The 18,960-nt window shown below is 38.4% G+C and overlaps 1 protein-coding gene across 1 annotated transcript in view; it reads left to right on the plus strand.

The window, feature by feature from the left end:
* TBC1D19 (TBC1 domain family member 19) overlaps nt 1-18,960 on the plus strand; it is a 177,186-nt gene that overhangs the window by 90,237 nt on the left and 67,989 nt on the right. Inside the window, exon 12 of the mRNA XM_033213934.1 lies at nt 16,756-16,830. Coding sequence (XP_033069825.1) covers nt 16,756-16,830 — 75 coding nt within the window. The remainder of the gene's footprint in view (nt 1-16,755; nt 16,831-18,960) is intronic.

An 18,960-nucleotide genomic window follows, 5' to 3' on the forward strand; every position in this document is an offset into this window, starting at 1 on the left:
GGCTCACTGCAAGCTCCGCCTCCTGGGTTCATGCCATTCTCCTGCCTCAGCCTCCCCAGTAGCTGGGACTACAGGCGCCCACCACCATGCCCTGCTAATTTTTTTTGTATTTTTCAGTAGAGATGGGGTTTCACCGTGTTAGCCAGGATAGATCTCCTGACCTCGTGATCCGCCTGTCTCAGCCTCCCAATACCCTACTCTTTAAAAAACTGAAATCTGGTGATATGGTTTGGCTGTGTCCCCACCCGAATCTTACCTTGAATTGTACTTCTCATAATTCCCACATGTCATGGGAGGGACGAGGTGGAGATAATTAAGTCATGGGAGCAATTTCTCCCATCCTGTTCTCATGATAGTGAGTGAGTTCTCATGAGATCTGATGGTTTGGTTTTGTAAGGTGTTTCCCCCTTCACTGGGTACTCATTCTCTCCCCTGCTGCCCTGTGAAGAGGTACTTTCTGCCGTGATTGTAAATTTCCTGAGGCCTCTTCAGCTATGTGGAACTGTGAGTCAATTAAACCTCTTTCCTTTATAAATTATCCAGTCTTGGGTATTTCTTCATAACAGCATGAGAATGGACTCATATAGTAAATTGGTACTGCAGAGAGTAGGGTGCTGCTATAGATATCTGAAAATGTGGAAGTGACTTTGGATCTGGTTAATAGGCAGAAGTGGGAATAGTTTGGAGGGCTCAGAAGAAGACAGGAAAATGTGAGAAAGTTTAGAACTTCGTAGAGACTTGTTGAATGGTGTTGACCAAAATGTTGATAGTGATATGGACAATGAAGTCCAGGCTGAGATGGCCTCAGATGAAGATGAGGAACTTTTTGGGAACTGGAATAAAGGGGACTCTTGTTATGCTTTAGCAAAGAGACTGGCAACATTTTGTCCCTGCCCTAGAGATCTGTGTAACTTTTGTCAATTGAGAAAAATGACAAGCCACAATTAGGAGGTTTGTTTGCCAAAGTTAAGTATGTGCATCCTGGAAACAGGTCTGTGCCTTCTCCAAAGATGATTTTGAGGGCTCCAAATTTAAAGGGGAAAGAGTGAGATATTGAGAAGTACACAATTTTCATGTAAGAGGTGGGCAGGAAAAATAGTTATTCATGCCTTTGCCTGGCTCAGTGAATCTGCATTTTTTTTTAACCTAAGATGACACAGACAAATGGAGTGAGGAAATATGTGGGGAATCTGCATTTTTACATAAGATAACCTAGAAAAAAATGGGGCAGGGAAGCAATCAGATATGCATTTGCCTGGTGGGCAGGGAGGTGACTGCACCTGTAAAAATAAGCTATCAATTTACATTGCCATAGTGAAATTTTAACAGAAACACCTTAGGGTAAAGATCTTCAAGCTCACTAGGAATTTCCTTGTGAGTAAAATATGGGGGAGGTGTGTAGATTTTCATCTTATAATCGTCTTTTTTAAGAAACAAAAGGGGAGGCAGTTTTGCATGACCCAATTCCCAGCTTGACTTTGCCCTTTAGCTTAGTGATTTGGGGACCCCAAGATTTATTTTCCTTTCACACTTTGCACTTGAGAGAGATGATTTAGGGTAAGTATCTGGTGGAAGAAATTTCTAAGCGGCAAAGCATTGAAGAGGTGACGGAGCATGAAAGTTTGGAAAATTTGCAGCCTGACAATGTGGTAGAAAAGAAAAACCCATTTTCTGGGTAGAAATTCAAGCTGGCTGCAGAAATTTGCATATGTAATGAGGAGCCAAATGCTAATTGCCAAGACAATGGGGAAAATGCCTCCAGGGCATGTCAGAGACCTTTACAGCAGCCCCTCCCATCACAGGCTTGGAGGCTTAGGAGGGAAAAATGGTTTCCTGAGCCAGGCCCAGGGTCCCCCTGCTCTGTGCAGCCTCAAGACATGGTGCACTGTGTCCCATGCTTCAGCTTCAGCCATGACTAAAAGGGATCATGGTACAGGTCAGGCCATTGCTTCAGAGGGTGCAAGCTCCAAGACTTGGCAGCTTCCATGTACACAGGAGTCAAGAATTGAGGCTTGGGAACCTCCACCTAGATTTCAAAGAATATGTAATGGATATCCAGGCAAAAGTCTGCTGCAGGGGTAGAGCCCTCATGGAGAACCTCTGCTAGGGCAGTACAGAAGGGAAATGTGGATTTGAGCCCCCACACAGAGTCCCCACTGGAGCTGTGAGAAGAGAGTCACCATATTCCAAACCCCAGAAGCTTGCACTGTGTTCCTGAAAAAGCTGCAGACACTCAATGCCAGCCTATGAAAACAGCCCTGAGCAGGGCTGTACTCTGTAAAGTCACAGGGGCAGAGCTGGCCAAGGCCATGGGAGCCTACCTCTTGCATCAGCATAGTTAATGCCGGAATGAGTTGAGACTTTGGAGGACTATTGGAAGGGCATGACTGTTTTGAATTGTGAGGACATGAGATTTGGGACGGCCAGGGTGGAATGATATCGGTTGGCCGTGTCCCCATCCAAATCTCATCTTGAATAATGGTTCCCATAATCCCTACATGTCATGGATGGGACCAGGTGGACATAATTGAATCATGGGTGTGGTTTCCTCCATTTTGTTTCTATGATAGAGAGTTAGTTCTCATGAGATCTGATGGTTTTATAAGGGGTTTCCCCCTTTGCTGGGCACTCATTCTGTCCCCTGTGGCCCTGTGAAGAGGCGCCTTCTACCATCATTGTAAGTTTTCTGAGGCTTCCACAGCCATGTGGAACTGTGAATCAATTAAACCTCTTTCCTTTATAAATTACCCAGTCTCAGGTATTTCTTCATAGCAGCATAATAATGGACTATTAAATCTGATATCTCAGCTCTTCTGGTTAAAGACTTTAAAAAATCCTGTATTTGAAACACCTTAACATACTTTCTCTTTTCCCTATGTTTGTACATGTTCCATCTACTTTAAAACAAATCTTTTGTTCTGCCTTTTCCTTCCTCTCTACTCACTCCTTCCCATAGCATTATACATTCTCAAGTCTTTTCTATCTTAGGAATAAAAGTAAATCTTAAACCTCATGTCTTTCCTAGCCATCTCCCTCTCCCTTTCCTTCCTTTCACAGCTACACCTGTGAAACAAAATTCTGTGCTAGACTTAATTTCATTAATTACTTGATTGTATTAATATGAGTTAAGTAGTGCTGAGTTAATCACTTGGTCTCATTAATTACTCAGTCAATTGTAGTCTGACATACACCCACCCCCACCACATGACTACAACTATCCTAATTAAAGTCACCAAGGAATAGTGGACATATTTTAGTTCTTATACCTACAGTATTGATATCAGTGCTTACTTGATCCTTGAAATATTCTTGGTCTTTACTTTAGTTCACCCTGTTTTCTTAGCTCTTCGTTCTCTTGTTTTTCTTTGTTTAGTCTCCATTTGGATTTCTCTGCTGGACCTTAAGTGCATGTATTTCTCAGAATTCCATTTTGATCTTATTCTATACATTTTCCCTGAACTGCCTCATCCACAAGTCACCTATTCCCTAATGGCTTCAACTGTCTTTTCAATCCAAGCTTTTGTTTAAGCTTAAAATCTTTCATTTCTAGTTGCCTAGAGTAGCAGTCTTCAGCCTTTTTGGGACCAGGGACCAGTTTCATGAAAGACTTTTTTCCATGGATAGGGGGTGTAGGTGGGAATGGTTTCATAATGAAACTGTTCCACCTCAAATCAGGCATTAGTTAGATTCTTTTTTATGTATTTATGTATTTATTTATTTTTATTATACTTTAAGTTCTAGGGTACATGTGCATAATGTGCAGGTTTGTTACATATGTATACTTGTGCCATGTTGGTGTGCTGCACCCATCAACTCGTCAGCACCCATTAATTCATCATTTATATCATGTATAACTCCCCAATGCAATCCTCCCCCCTCCCCCTCCCCCTCCCATGATAGGCCCCAGTGTGTGATGTTCCCTTCCCGAGTCCAAGTGATCTCATTGTTCAGTTCCCACTTATGAGTGAGAACATACGGTGTTTGGTTTTCTCTTCTTGTGATAGTTTGGTAACAAATGATGGTTTCCAGCTGCATCCATGTCCCTACAAAGGATGCAAACTCATCCTTTTTTATGGCTGCATAGTATTCCATGCTGTATATGTGCCACATTTTCTTAATCCAGTCTGTCACAGATGGACATTTGGTTTGATTCCAGGTCTTTGCTATTGTGAATAGTGCCGCAATAAACATACGTGTGCATGTGTCTTTATAGCAGCATGATTTATGATCCTTTGGGTATATACCCAGTAGTGGGATGGCTGGGTCATATGGTACATCTAGTTCTAGATCCTTGAGGAATTGCCATACTCTTTTCCATAATGGTTGAACTAGTTTACAATCCCACAACAGTGTAAAAGTGTTCCTATTTCTCCACATCCTCTCCAACACCTGTTGTTTCCTGATTTTTTAATGATTGCCATTCTAACTGGTGTGAGATGGTATCTCATTGTGGTTTTGATTTGCATTTCTCTGATGGCAAGTGATGATGAGCATTTTTTCATGTGTCTGTTGGCTGTATGAATGTCTTCTTTTGAGAAATGTCTGTTCATATCCTTTGCCCACTTTTTGATGGGATTGTTTGTTTTTTCTTGTATATTTGTTTGAGTTCTTTGTAGATTCTGGATATTAGCCCTTTGTCAGATGAGTAGATTGCAAAAATTTTCTCCCATTCTGTAGGTTGCCTGTTCACTCTGATGGTAGTTTCTTTTGCTGTGCAGAAGCTCTTTAGTTTAATTAGATCCCATTTGTCAATTTTGGCTTTTGCTGCCGTTGCTTTTGTTGTTTTAGACATGAAGTCCTTGCCCATGCCTATGTCCTGAATGGTACTACCTAGGTTTTCTTCTAGGGTTTTTATGGTATTAGGTCTAACATTTAAGTCTCTAATCCATCTTGAATTAATCTTCGTATAAGGAGTAAGGAAAGGATCCAGTTTCAGCTTTCTACTTATGGCTAGCCAATTTTCCCAGCACCATTTATTCAATAGGGAATCCTTTCCCCATTTCTTGTTTCTGTCAGGTTTGTCAAAGGATGGCTGCAGATGTGTGGTATTATTTCTGAGGACTCTGTTCTGTTCCATTGGGTATATCTCTGTTTTGATACCAGTACCATGCTGTTTTGGTTACTATAGCCTTGTAGTATAGTTTGAAGTCAGGCAGCGTGATGCCTCCAGCTTTGTTCTTTTGACTTAGGGTTGTCTTGGCAAGGCAGGCTCTTTTTTGGTTCCATATGAACTTTAAAGCCGTTTTTTCCAGTTCTGTGAAGAAAGTCATTGGTAGCTTGATGGGGATGGCATTGAATCTATAAATACCTTGGGCAGTATGGCCATTTTCACGATATTGATTCTTCCTATCCATGAGCATGGTATGTTCTTCCATTGTTTGTGTCCTCTTTGATTTCACTGAGCAGTGGTTTGTAGTTCTCCTTGAAGAGGTCCTTTACATCCCTTGTAAGTTGGATTCCTAGGTATTTTATTCTCTTTGAAGCAATTGTGAATGGAAGTTCATTCCTGATTTGGCTCTCTGCTTGTCTTTTACTGGTGTATAAGAATGCTTGTGATTTTTGCACATTGATTTTGTATCCTGAGACTTTGCTGAAGTTGCTTATCAGCTTAAGGAGATTTTGGGCTGAGACAATGGGTTTTCTAAATATACAATCATGTCATCTGCAAACAGGGACAATTTGACTTCTTCTTTTCCTAACTGAATACCCTTGATTTCTTTCTCTTGCCTGATTGCCCTAGCCAGAACTTCCAACACTATGTTGAATAGGAGTGGTGAGAGAGGGCATCCCTGTCTTGTGCCAGTTTTCAAAGGGAATTTTTCCAGTTTTTGCCCATTCCGTATGATATTGGTTGTGGGTTTGTCATAAATAGCTCTTATTATTTTGAGATACATTCCATCAATACCGAATTTATTGAGTGTTTTTAGCATGAAGGGCTGTTGAATTTTGTCAAAAGCCTTTTCTGCATCTATTGAGATAATCATGTGGTTCTTGTCTTTGGTTCTGTTTATATGCTGGATTACGTTTATTGATTTGCAAATGTTGAACCAGCCTTGCATCCCAGGGATGAAGCCCACTTGATCATGGTGGATAAGCTTTTTGATGTGCTGCTGAATCCTGTTTGCCAGTATTTTATTGAGGATTTTGCATCGATGTTCATCAGTGATAGTGGTCTAAAATTTCTTTTTTTTGTGTGTCTCTGCCAGGCTTTGGTATCAGGATGATGTTGGCCTCATAAAATGAGTTAGGGAGGATTCCCTCTTTTTCTATTGATTGGAATAGTTTCAGAAGGAATGGTACCAGCTCCTCCTTGTACCTCTGGTAGAATTCAGCTGTGAATCCATCTGGTCCTGGACTTTTTTTGGTGGGTAGGCTATTAATTGTTGCCTCAATTTCAGAGCCTGCTATTGGTCTATTCAGGGATTCAGCTTCTTCCTGGTTTAGGCTTGGAAGAGTGTAAGTGTCCAGGAAATTATCCATTTCTTCCAGATTTTCTAGTTGATTTGCGTAGAGGTGTTTATAGTATTCTCTGATGGTAGTTTGTATTTCTGTGGGGTCGGTGGTGATATCCCCTTTATCATGTTTTATTGCGTCTATTTCATTCCTCTCTCTTTTCTTCTTGTTAGTCTTGCTAGCGGTCTGTCAATTTTGTTGATCTTTTCAAAAAACCAGCTCCTGGATTCATTGATTTTTTGGAGGGTTTTTTGTGTCTCTATCTCCTTCAGTTCTGCTCTGATCTTAGTTATTTCTTGCCTTCTGCTAGCTTTTGAATGTGTTTGCTCTTGTCTCTCTAGTTCTTTTAATTGTGATGTTAGAGTGTCAATTTAGATCTTTCCTGCTTTCTCTTGTGGCATTTAGTGCTATAAATTTCCCTCTACACACTGCTTTAAGTGTGTCCCAGAGATTCTGGTATTTGTATCTTTGTTCTCATTGGTTTCAAAGAACATCTGTATTTCTCACTTCATTTCGTTATGTACCCAGTAGTCATTCAGGAGCAGGTTGTTTTTCCATGTAGTTGGCGCGTTTTTGATTGAGTTTCTTAGTCCTGAGTTCTAGTTTGATTGCACTGTGGTCTGAGAGACAGTTTGTTATAATTTCTGTTCTTGTACATTTGCTGAGGAGTGCTTTACTTCCAATTATGTGGTCAGTTTTGGAATAAGTGCGATGTGGTGCTGAGAAGAATGTGTATTCTGTTGATTTGGGGTGGAGAGTTCTATAGATATCTATTAGGTCTCCTTGGTGCAGAGATGAGTTCAATTCCTGGATATCCTTGTTAACTTTCTGTCTTGTTGATCTGTCTAATGTTGACAGTGGAGTGTTGAAGTCTCCCATTATTATTGTATGGGGTTCTAAGTCTCTTTGTAAGTCTCTAAGGACTTGCTTTATGAATCGGGTGCTCCTGTATTGGGTGCATATATATTTAGGAGAGTTAGCTCTTCCTGTTGAATTGATCCCTTTACCATTATGCAATGGCCTTCTTTGTCTCTTTTGATCTTTGATGGTTTAAAGTCTCTTTTATCAGAGACTAGGATTGCAACCCCTGCTTTTTTTTGTTCTCCATTTGCTTGGTAGATCTTCCTCCATCCCTTTATTTTGAGCCTATGTATGTCTCTGCATGTGAGATGGGTCTCCTGAATACAGCAGACTGATGAGTCTTGACTCTTTATCCAGTTTGCCAGTCTGTGTCTTTTAATTGGAGCATTTAGTCCATTAACATTTAAGGTTAATATTGTTATGTGTGAACTTGATCCTGCCATTATGATATTAACTGGTTATTTTGCTCGTTAGTTGATGCAGTTTCTTCCTAGCCTCGATGGTCTTTACATTTGGCATGTTTTTGCAATGGCTGGTACCGGTTGTTCCTTTCCATGTTTAGGGCTTCCTTCAGGGTCTCTTGTAAGGCAGGCCTGGTGGTGACAAAATCTCTAAGCATTTGCTTATCTGTAAAGGATTTTATTTCTCCTTCACTGGTGACACTTAGTTTGGCTGGATATGAAATTCTGGGTTTAAAATTCTTTTCTTTAAGGACGTTGAATATTGGCCCCCACTCTCTTCTGGCTTGTAGAGTTTCTGCCAAGAGATCTGCTGTTAGTCTGATGGGCTTCCCTTTGTGCGTAACCCGACCTTTCTCTCTGGCTGCCCTTAGATTTTTTCCTTCATTTCAACTTTGGTGAATCTGGCAATTATGTGTCTTGGAGTTGCTCTTCTCGAGGAGTATCTTTGTGGCGTTCTCTGTATTTCCTGAATTTGAATGTTGGCCTGCCCTACCAATTGGGGAAGTTCTCCTGGATAATATCCTGAAGAGTGTTTTCCAACTTGGTTCCATTTTCCCCCTCACTTTCAGGCACCCCAATCAGACGTAGATTGGTCTTTTTACATAATCCCATACTTCTTGCAGGCTTTGTTCATTTCTTTTTCTTCTTTTTTCTTTTGGTTTCTCTTCTGGCTTCATTTCATTCATTTGATCCTCAATCGCTGATACTCTTTCTTCCAGTTCATCGTGTCGGTTACTGAAGCTTGTGCATTTGTCACGTATTTCTCGTGTCATGGTTTTCATCTCTGTCATTTCGTTTATGACCTTCTCTGCATTAATTAGTCTAGCTGTCAATTCTTCCACTCTTTTTTCAAGATTTTTAGTTTCTTTGCGCTGGGTACGTAATTCCTCCTTTAGCTCTGAGAAGTTTGATGGACTGAAGCCTTCTTCTCTCATCTCGTCAAAGTCATTCTCTGACCAGCTTTGATCCGTTGCTGGCGATGGGCTGTGCTCCTTTGCAGGGGGAGATGTGCTCTTATTTTTTGAATTTCCAGCTTTTCTGCCCTGCTTTTTCCCCATCTTTGTGGTTTTATCTGTCTCTGGTCTTTGATGATGGTGACGTACTGATGGGGTTTTGGTATAGGTGTCCTTCCTGTTTGATAGTTTTCCTTCTGACAGTCAGGACTCTCAGCTATACGTCTGTTGGAGATTGCTTGAGGTCCACTCCAGACCCTGTTTGCCTGGGTATCAGCAGCAGAGGTTGCAGAAGATAGAATATTGCTGAACAGCGAGTGTACCTGTCTGATTCTTACTTTGGAAGCTTCCTCTCAGGGGTATACTCCACCCTGTGAGGTGTGGGGTGTCAGACTGCCCCTAGTGGGGGGATGTCTCCCAGTTAGGCTACTCAGGGGTCAGGGACCCACTTGAGCAGGCAGTCTGTCCGTTCTCAGATCTCATCCACTGTGTTGGGAGATCCACTGTTCTCTTCAAAGCTGTAGACAGAGTCGTTCGCGTCTGCACAGGCCTCTGCTGCTTCCCCTGTTGTTTTTTAGCTGTGCCCTGTCCCCAGAGGTGGAGTCTACAGAGACAGGCAGGTTTCCTTGTGCTGCTGTGAGCTCCACCCAGTTCGAGCTTCCCAGCCGCTGTGTTTACCTACTTAAGCCTCAGCAATGGCGGGCGGCCCCTCCCAGCCTCGCTGCTGCCTTGCGGTTAGATCGCCGCAGACTGCTGTGTTAGCAATGAGGGAGGCTCCATGGCCGTGGGACCCTCCCGGCCAGGTGTGGGATATATTCTCCTGGTGTGCCCATTTGCTTAAAGCGCAGTATTGGGGTGGGAGTTACCCGATTTTCCAGGTGTTGTGTGTCTCAGTTCCCCTGGCTAGGAAAAGGGATTCCCTTCCCCCTTGCGCTTCCCAGGTGAGGCGATGCCTCGCCCTGCTTCAGCTCTCGCTGGTCAGGCTGCAGCAGCTGACCAGCACCGATTGTCCGGCACTCCCTAGTGAGATGACCCCAGTACCTCAGTTGAAAATGCAGAAATCACCGGTCTTCTGTGTCGGTTGCACTGGGAGTTGGAGACTGGAGCTGTTCCTATTCGGCCATCTTGCCATTAGTTATATTCTTATAAAGACCACACAACCTACATCCCTCTCATGTGCAGTTCACAATAGGATTCACACTCCTATGAGAATCTAATGCCACTGCTGATCTGACAGGCAGCAATGCTTCCTGGCCCACCGCTCACCATCTGGCCCAGTTCCTATAAGGCCACGGACTAGACTGGTACCAGTCTGCACGCTGGGGATTGGGAACCCTGGCTAGAGAACTCCATTATATGTTTCATATATATCAGATTCAAAAATATATTATATGTCTAAAAGCAAAATATATCAGATGTCTAAAAGAAAAGGCATAATCTATATACCTCAATATTTTCTACAAGACACGTTGAATTGTCTTTGCACCGTGTTGTTCTCTCCCTGAAATACCTTCTCTGCCTTTTGTCTACTCATCTTACAATTAGCTATAAACTGTTAGGAATTCTTTGGGTTTTTTCATTTCCCAAGAGTATATTTGTTTTTCTTAAGTTAAGACAGTGTAAATCTGTGTAAAATACCAAAAAAGTACTGAAATTAAAATATTCTCCAATGCTAAAAATTGGGCTACTTTGTTTTTCAAAGATTGCTTTTTATAATCATGATGTATTACTCTTACATATATATACATTACCAGAGCTTATACTAAATAGTCTTTTAAAATATTCTGTTTATATTGGTAATCATTAAATTTTATAGATCCTTATATATTTTATCAGATAAATTAAAATATTAACATAAAAATTTGTCTCATTGATTGTAAGCATATGGTGTAATTCTGACTTTCCTACCAATGTTTTTCTCTCATGTTACATGGATAAATTACACTAAAAACTATTGAAACCAATAGCATAGACTGAGGATTATGGAAACTATTTCAGTCACCAGCTATGACAGTTAACTTGGCCAGATCTCATTTTTTAAATGTGAAAATTCAGAACAGAAACTAGATATTTCCAAAGTCTCTTTTAGGTCTCAGATTCTCCGATATGTTTTTTTACCTCTAGAATTTAGAATAGATTTTTGTCTAAGCACTGTTACTTGTTTAAAGTCATAGATACTAATTTATTCATAGCATTTAAATTGTGTCTAATCTTTTAGGAAACCATCTTTAGTTATTCAAATTGGTGAGTGGGGATCCTTGTATGAGTACAAATTATTAACTGCATACTGTCCTGCTATTCAGGCAGCAACCAGCCCTATAACTAGTTTAGATGCTTTTAGATCTTTAAGCACTATAATTAATTGGGTGGGAAAATAATGTGTTTTACTTAGTTCAGTTCACTATTTGCATCCATTTGTGAGAAAACTCACAATTTGAAATCCACATAAAAATTTTGTTTTGAAAAAATAAAGGGATCATGAGGTATATGATTTTGTCCATGTGTCAATAAAATATACTGCTCAGTGGTTGATAAAGAACAGCTGAACTCTTAAGAACTCTGTCCAAACTTATGCCTAAGTCACCAGATAACAAAGGTCTTGATTTAGTCTAAAGCACTCTGAGGTTAGGTTACTTGTGTATCTGGATTACTGCTATACTTCTGTCTTCTGGCCGGAAATATTAAACATCCAATAAAATTTTCAATAAAATATAATAAAAGTTGAGTTAATGTCCTGTGCAGGGACATGGATGAAGCTGGAAACCATCCTTCTCAGCAAACTATCACAAGAACAGGAAAACAAACACTGCATGTTCTCACTTATAAGTGGGAGTTGAACAATGAAGACACATGGACACAGGGAGGGGAACATCACACAGTGGGGCCTGTCAGAGGGTAGGGGATTAGAGAAGGGATAACGTTAGGAGAAACACCTAATGTAGGTGACGGGTTGATGGGTTCAGCAAACCACCATAGCATTGTATACCTATGTAACAAAACTGCATGTTCTGCACATGTACTCCAGAACTTAAAGTATAATAAAAAATATATATATATATACACACACACTAAAGGTTTAATATTGTTAAGCTATATGATATGTTATTCAAGAGAACAAGGAAAAGTATAAAAAATAATTATTTCTTATGTATATAATATCTTTGTTAGATGCAAATATCAGTAAGTTTTTAAATTTTACTTTATATTTTAATAGACATTAAAAGGGTTATATTGGGGAAAGCCAATATATTTTAAGTAGTTATAATTATGTCATAGTTGTCAAATGACATTAATAAAACTTAGCAGCCATTTGTAATCAAATCTTTAAATGAATTACTGAAAAATAATACAACTATTTCCCCAAGCCAATAATCAATTTAAACAGAAATGTTGAAGCTCTTTTCATTAGAATTGGGAGTAAGGCAGTGATTATTCACCAGTATTATTTGTCATAGATTTTGAGGTCCTAGCTGAAGATGTGGAAATGAGTTGGTTTATGTTTGGGGAAAGAAGAGGTACAGCCATCTTCTTTGCAGATGATCATGACTGTATACCCAGAAAACCCAACAGATTTTTAAAAAATTATTAACAGAGGAATATGAAATAGATATACAAAATCAAGCCTTTTCTCTATTATCAGTAATGAATTAGAAATATAATAGTGAAAGAATACTTCATTTTCAATAGTAGAAACATTAAAATATCTATAAGATAAATTTAGCAGGACAGGATCCATATGAGGAAAATTATAATACTCTATAAAGAGCAATAATATTTAACTCTTACATAGCACTTACCCTGTGCCAGATACTATTCATAGCATATTACATGTATTAATTCATTTATTTCTCACATCAACCTACAGAAAAGTTGCTGTTATTTTCATCATTTTACTGAGGCTCAGAAAAGCTTGTTAATTTACCTAGGGTCACACAGCTGAGATCTGAATCATTCTTGGGTGGAGAGCCTTAATGTCATTCATAAAAACAGGAAAGTCTTAATATTATAAAATTTGTCAGTTTTTCCAAAACAAATTTATTAGAGAATTAATTTTATTTTTAACTGGATGAAATTATCTTAAAGTTCTCATGGAGATTAAATGTTTAAGAATAGTCCGATAAATTATGAAAAATAATGAATGGTGAGTCCATAAATAGATCCAGGTCTAGCATTTTATTTCAATTGCAAATGCATGGTTTATTTAATAAATGATGCTGATAATTGACCATCCTTCTGAAAGAAAACAGACCTTTTGATAACTAGGTACAAGAATAAATTCCAGGTGGATTATAAATATTAAAAAAAAATTAATTGACAATTTTAGAAATAAAATTAGGAAAATATTTGTATAAACATGTGGTGGGGGAGCCTTGCCCAAATCTAGTAAGAAAACCCAAAGCCCTAGAGTACTTTTTAAAAATGGTCAATGTATGTTGGCAAGGATGTGGAGAAAAGGGAACCCTCCTTCACTGTTGGTGGGAATGTAAGTTAGCAGAACCACTATGGAGAAAAATTTGGAGGTTCTTCAAAATACTAAAAATAGAGCTACCATCTTATCCAGGAATCCCACTCCTACATATATCCCCAAAAGAAAGGAAATAAGTATATCAAAGAGATATCTGCACTCTCATGTTTATTGCAGCACTATTCACAATAGCCAATATTTGGAAGTAACCCAAATTTTTATCATCAGAGGAATGCATAAAGAAAATGTAGTACAAATATACAACGGAATACTCTTCAGCCATGAAAAATAGTAAGATCCTGTCACTTGCAACAACATGGATGGAACTGGAGGTCATTATGTTAAGTGAAATAAGCCAGTCATAGAAAGACAAACTTTGCAGGATCTCACTTACTCATGGGAGCTAAAAAGTAAAACAACTGAACTCATGGAGATGGAGGATAAAAAGGTGGTTACCAGAGGCTGGTAAGGGTAGTGCAGGTGCAGGGGAAGTGGGGAAGGTTAATGGTTACAAAAAATAGAACAAGTGAATAAGACCTAGTATTTGCTAGCACAACGGAGTGACTATAATAAAAATAATTGTACTTTTAAAAATAACTAAAAGACTATAATTGGATTGTTTGTAACACAAAAGATAAATGCTTGAGGCATTTACCCTGATGTGATTATTACACACTGCATTCCTATATCAAAATATCTCATGTAACTCATAAGTATATATATCTACTATATACCCACAAAAACTAAACAGAAAAATAAATTGTCAATCTATACCATAAACCAAAATCAAGTAACACATTTTTGCATTTCAAATGACAGTTAATCTTCCTTATAAACAACAAATCTAACAAATTATTAAGAGAAAGATAATCTACTAGAAAAATAGGTGTATGTTATGAATGACAAATCATTGAAATGGAAATTCAAATGGCCGATAAAATATGAAAGGTTCTTCAACTGTATTATGAGTTAGGAAAGTGCAAATCAATACATCGAAATGTTTCTCAAGCATGAAAATGTTTAAAAGAGGTGAGTACATAGATAAAATGTGCTCTCATGTTACTGGTGGGAATTCGAATTGATTTTTTTTCTGCGATTAGTCAGGCAATTTGTAGCCCAGTTTAAGATACATACAGCCTTGGCCAGGCACGTTGGCTCACGCCTGTAATCCCAGCACTTTGGGAGGCTGAGGTGGGTGGATCATGAGGTTCAGGAGATGGAGACCATCCTGGCTAACACGGTGAAACCCCGTCTCTACTAGAAATACAAAAAATTAGCCAGGCGTGGTGGCGGGCGCCTGTAGTCCCAGCTACTTGGGAGGCTGAGGCAGGAAAATGGCGTGAACTCGGGAGGCGGAGCTTGCAGTGAGCCGAGATCGTGCCATTGCACTCCAGCCTGGGCGACAGAGCGAGACTCTGTCTCAAAAAAAAAAAAAAAAAAAAAAAGGAAAGATACATACAGACTTCAGCCTATAATCCTGCCTTTGCCAGTTTATTCTGTAGATATAAAAGCATAGTGCCTTAGGATATTTATTACAAAATTATTTGCAGGGACAAACAACCTGAGTATCCATCTATAGGGATATGATTAAACAAATTGTGTCAAATCTATACCACAGCTTTAAAAATATTAAAATATATGTAACTATTAAAAAGAATGAGTTAAATGTGTATTGTTTAACAAGAAGGAAAACCATGATATAGCATTAGGTTAGAGAAGCTGAATAATGAGTATGGTATGATTCCATTTCATATTGAAAAACGACAACACAAACGCCCAACTATGATTACATAGTCATATAAGCATGGAGATAGGTATAAGCGTGGAAGAATACAAATTACAAATAACACCACAAATACAATACCCAATACAAATAATATTAGGTATTTTGGGGCAGTTGAATGGAAGGAGAAAAGATGCTTAACTTTTTCTTTATTTTACTTTAGATTGTTTCACTTATTTTAATGGTCATATATTAGTTTGTCATTTTAAACTTATTTTTAAAAAGAGGCAAACCCCTAAACGTAGCTTTTGCATTACTTCACTTATGCCCACTGGCAGGAATTGATATTTGAATTAGGTGCTGTTTCCACCATTAAGGAGCCTGCATTCTAGCCAGAGAGATGAATTCAGTAGATACAATGGAAGATAAATAAAATAGTAAAATAATTTTGCTTTAGTTAAAAAATGAAAACATCAGTGATAACCATTTAAGGCTTTTTAATTAAAATTTAAATGACTAAAAATAGCCAGTAAAGGCCCAGATCATCGTTAGGCAAAGAGCACTTTGACTCAAGCCAAAGAGCTACGTATTAAACATCTTTCGTGATGTAGAAATCATATTTCAGGAAACATAGAGTCAGATTTTATCCTGGCAAGGCAGCTACATGCAGTAAATATTCCTCCTTATCCCAGATGACTCTATCCCACAACTCTTCTGTGAGGTCAGGAGTCATACAGATCCGCGTGTGCTAAATTTTGCCTTTGGATTTGAGAGGAGGCTAGGGCTAACGTGCCTGAGAGGTGAAAGGAGGGATTTGGAGGAATACATGGGTCAGCTAAAGCAATGAGATAATATTTCCATCTCTCGTTAGCATAACTATTACCCAGTTGATCCCTACCTTCATCCTTAATGCTCCGACCAACTGTGAACCTGATGCTTAACTTGATTACTGTCTCTAGTCCCTCCTCGCACTTTCTTTCCTCCCTTATTCTCTCCACTTTCCGTTTTCCCTCTCTTCCACTTCTTATTCTCTATTACATTAAACATTAGCCTAACCTCATAATTGTGCAGTTAATAAGATTTTATAATATTATGAGGCCATATTTTTGTATTTATTTATTTTAGAGATTGGGTCTCATTCTGTCTCCCAGGCTGGAGAGCAGTGGCTGAATCATAACTCACTGTAACCTCAAACTCCTGAGCTCAAGCATATGGGACCATATTCTAATATTAAAAGCTGACTTACTTTATATGCTATATGATTGCTTTTACTACCAGGAGTGCTTTGTTATGCTTAAACTTTTTATTTTGTAATAATTTAGGTACTAGAAAGGCAGTATAAAGTAATCCTTCTGAGTTTTTTGTACAGGTTGTGGGGCCAGGTTTCTTGAGGTTAAATCTTACTAGCTTTATGGTCTTGGATAGCAAGTTACTTTTCTCTCTTGGCTTCAGTTTCTCAAGCATGAATGGGAATAACAATCACTGACCTAATTCATTTTGTTGGTTTGGGATTAAATGAGTTAACTCTTGTAAAGTGGGTAAAATAGTTCCTGGTGCCTATAAATACTCAATAAATGCTGTATTTGCTATTAAAGCTAATTTATAGTTAACTTAGCAAATATTGACTGAATGCTCACTAGGTGCCAGACGTTATCCTAAGTGATAGGAGTAAGTATATTTATTGAACATCTACTGTTAGGCATGAGGGTTACAGTAGTGAATAAAACTGAGTTCCTGCCCTTCTTAGTGTTTAGAATACTATTGATTATTATTTGAATTTGAGGCTGACTTTATAAATGTGATTGACCTTTAATTTTTTTGTTTTACTTTTAAATTTAGGATGTCTTGTATTATGAGCAGCTTAAGACCAATGTGATACAACATGACCTTTTGGTGGACAGTCTAATCTATAAAGTAAGTAAAAGTCAACTTAGTTTTTTCCTTTTCATTAATATCATTAAAAATTGAGGTTCTTTAGTATGCAGAGCCTGTACTATGTATAATGATATTAACCTTGAAAAATAATTTTAAGTGATTAGATGTATACATATAAAGTTGATGTTCAAAATTTGCAGTTTCCATTCTGTGTTATCTTCTTTCCCTTTGAAGCTGCCTTCATGATTCTTTCCTAGTCCTCCTACTTTTTGATGAAGATAATAAGCATTTCTTATATCTCTAAATTCAGGCTTTCTACACAAACAAAGTAAAAAGGCAACTGAAAAGCAAAACGGGAGTATAATATTTTTATCTTATGATTCTTTAGGGCCTACTTGTATATTCTCTTTATATTGAAGTCATTTTTAATTTTTAATTTCTTTTAGTTTCTAGACATATGGCTAAGTATATCTCAAGTTTTAAGGTAGAGATACATTGAGTTTTTGCCTCCAAGCATCTGATAATCAAGTTGAGAGCTGAGTTAATGCTTTCATCACTGAGCCAAACAGGGTCCGTTTTCCAGTACACAATAGAAAGCCAAGCACCAAATCACTGGGTTTTTGTAGCTAGAAAGGTTTGATCAGGTTGGATCCTGCCATGGGGTGATGCCAGGGCTTGATGTGATTGAATCCTGGATACTGCCGTGTGGTGTCCACTTCTTAATTCAGACCCCACTCCTTAGTCCTATCATATAGGTTCCACCTGTGGTTGCATGCTTGTTTCATCTGGGCATGCTCAGGTTACATGACCTTCAACCTGGGGGTCCATGGCAACTAAAAAACAGCTTATAACTGTGTTACATAAAAGGTGAACCAGATTAGTCTGGTGTAGCTAACACTTTATGTGTAATATAGGATATGAATAATTTTGAATTAATATTAGGCAGCTTAAAAGTCTTAGATTTTAAATTTAGATTTGAAATATAAGGGAGAAAGGCATGTTATTACAGGTCTCAGAAATGGGGAAAAGAAGATTACATATTGAGGACCTGAAAATTTGTCTGAATAGAACCTGGCCAGGGGTAATAATAACTATTACTAACAAATGACTGCTTATTGTGCCATATAGTATTCCAAACCCTTTACATAGATTACTATTTAATGCCTACAACTACCTAAGAGTAGCAGATACCAACATTTAGGCTGTGAATTATAAATGCATTGTTTTTCTGGGGAAAAAAACTTGCATTCTGTAAAACCACACATTAAAAATAACAGAGCTTATGGACAAAACAGGGTTGGGGTAGATCCACTCACAATTTTTGCAACTTTGTAATCATAGTACTAACAAAAGCAATCATTGGTAGCCTGGGAGAAGAATCAGCTCAGGCAGGCTGGTCTGGTAGGAGCTATTAAAAATGTGTAAAAATAATAATATAGAAGTGCTAAAATAATGCAAATAGAAGTGGTGCTCTGGGCCACTGGAGCTACTGTTAAGGTGAGCACAAGAGAACAGCAGGGGAGAAATGTTCTGGGCTGGGAGTGTGCCTCTCTGGAGAGGGAGCCTCAGTGCCAATGTCCGTTTTTAATGTTCTTAAAATGCAACTATAAAGTCTCATGCCTGTGCAGCAGCAGCTGAGCTGAAGACAATTTTTTTTTTCCTGCTGATGGTTATAATTCTCCTGCCTCTGCTCTAACTCCTCTTGCTTAATAAAAATTGCATCTGAACCAATACAATTTCCATGTTATACTAACATCATTTCCTTACTTACCAGCAGCCAGCAACATAGTGACACGTGTGTTGTAACAAAGTAGAAAGTAGTTATTTTGTTATTTTACAAATGAGGAAATTGAGATAAAGAAAGAAATTTGTTTAAATTAACATATTAAGTAGTGAAGCCAAGATTTAGACCTAGCCAATCTGACTTCAGAACTGTATTCTTAACCACTAAGCTCTACAGTAAATGGAAATGAGAGTTTAGAGAACACAGTCCTTTGACGGAAAGTCTTGAATCTCACAGAGGTTTTTCACTAGATTTGGATCACAGGTACTATTATTAACTTTGAGGTCAAATTATTATGCTCAGTGGATTATTTTATCAAAATATGCTAATGGGTTTTTCAGGTCGGTTGATATTCTAGTGGACTGTGTTGTGAGCTTTGGATGTTT

This window comes from Trachypithecus francoisi, unplaced genomic scaffold, assembly GCF_009764315.1.
Source record: "Trachypithecus francoisi isolate TF-2019V2 unplaced genomic scaffold, Tfra_2.0 Lachesis_group1, whole genome shotgun sequence".
Lineage (NCBI taxonomy): Eukaryota > Metazoa > Chordata > Mammalia > Primates > Cercopithecidae > Trachypithecus > Trachypithecus francoisi.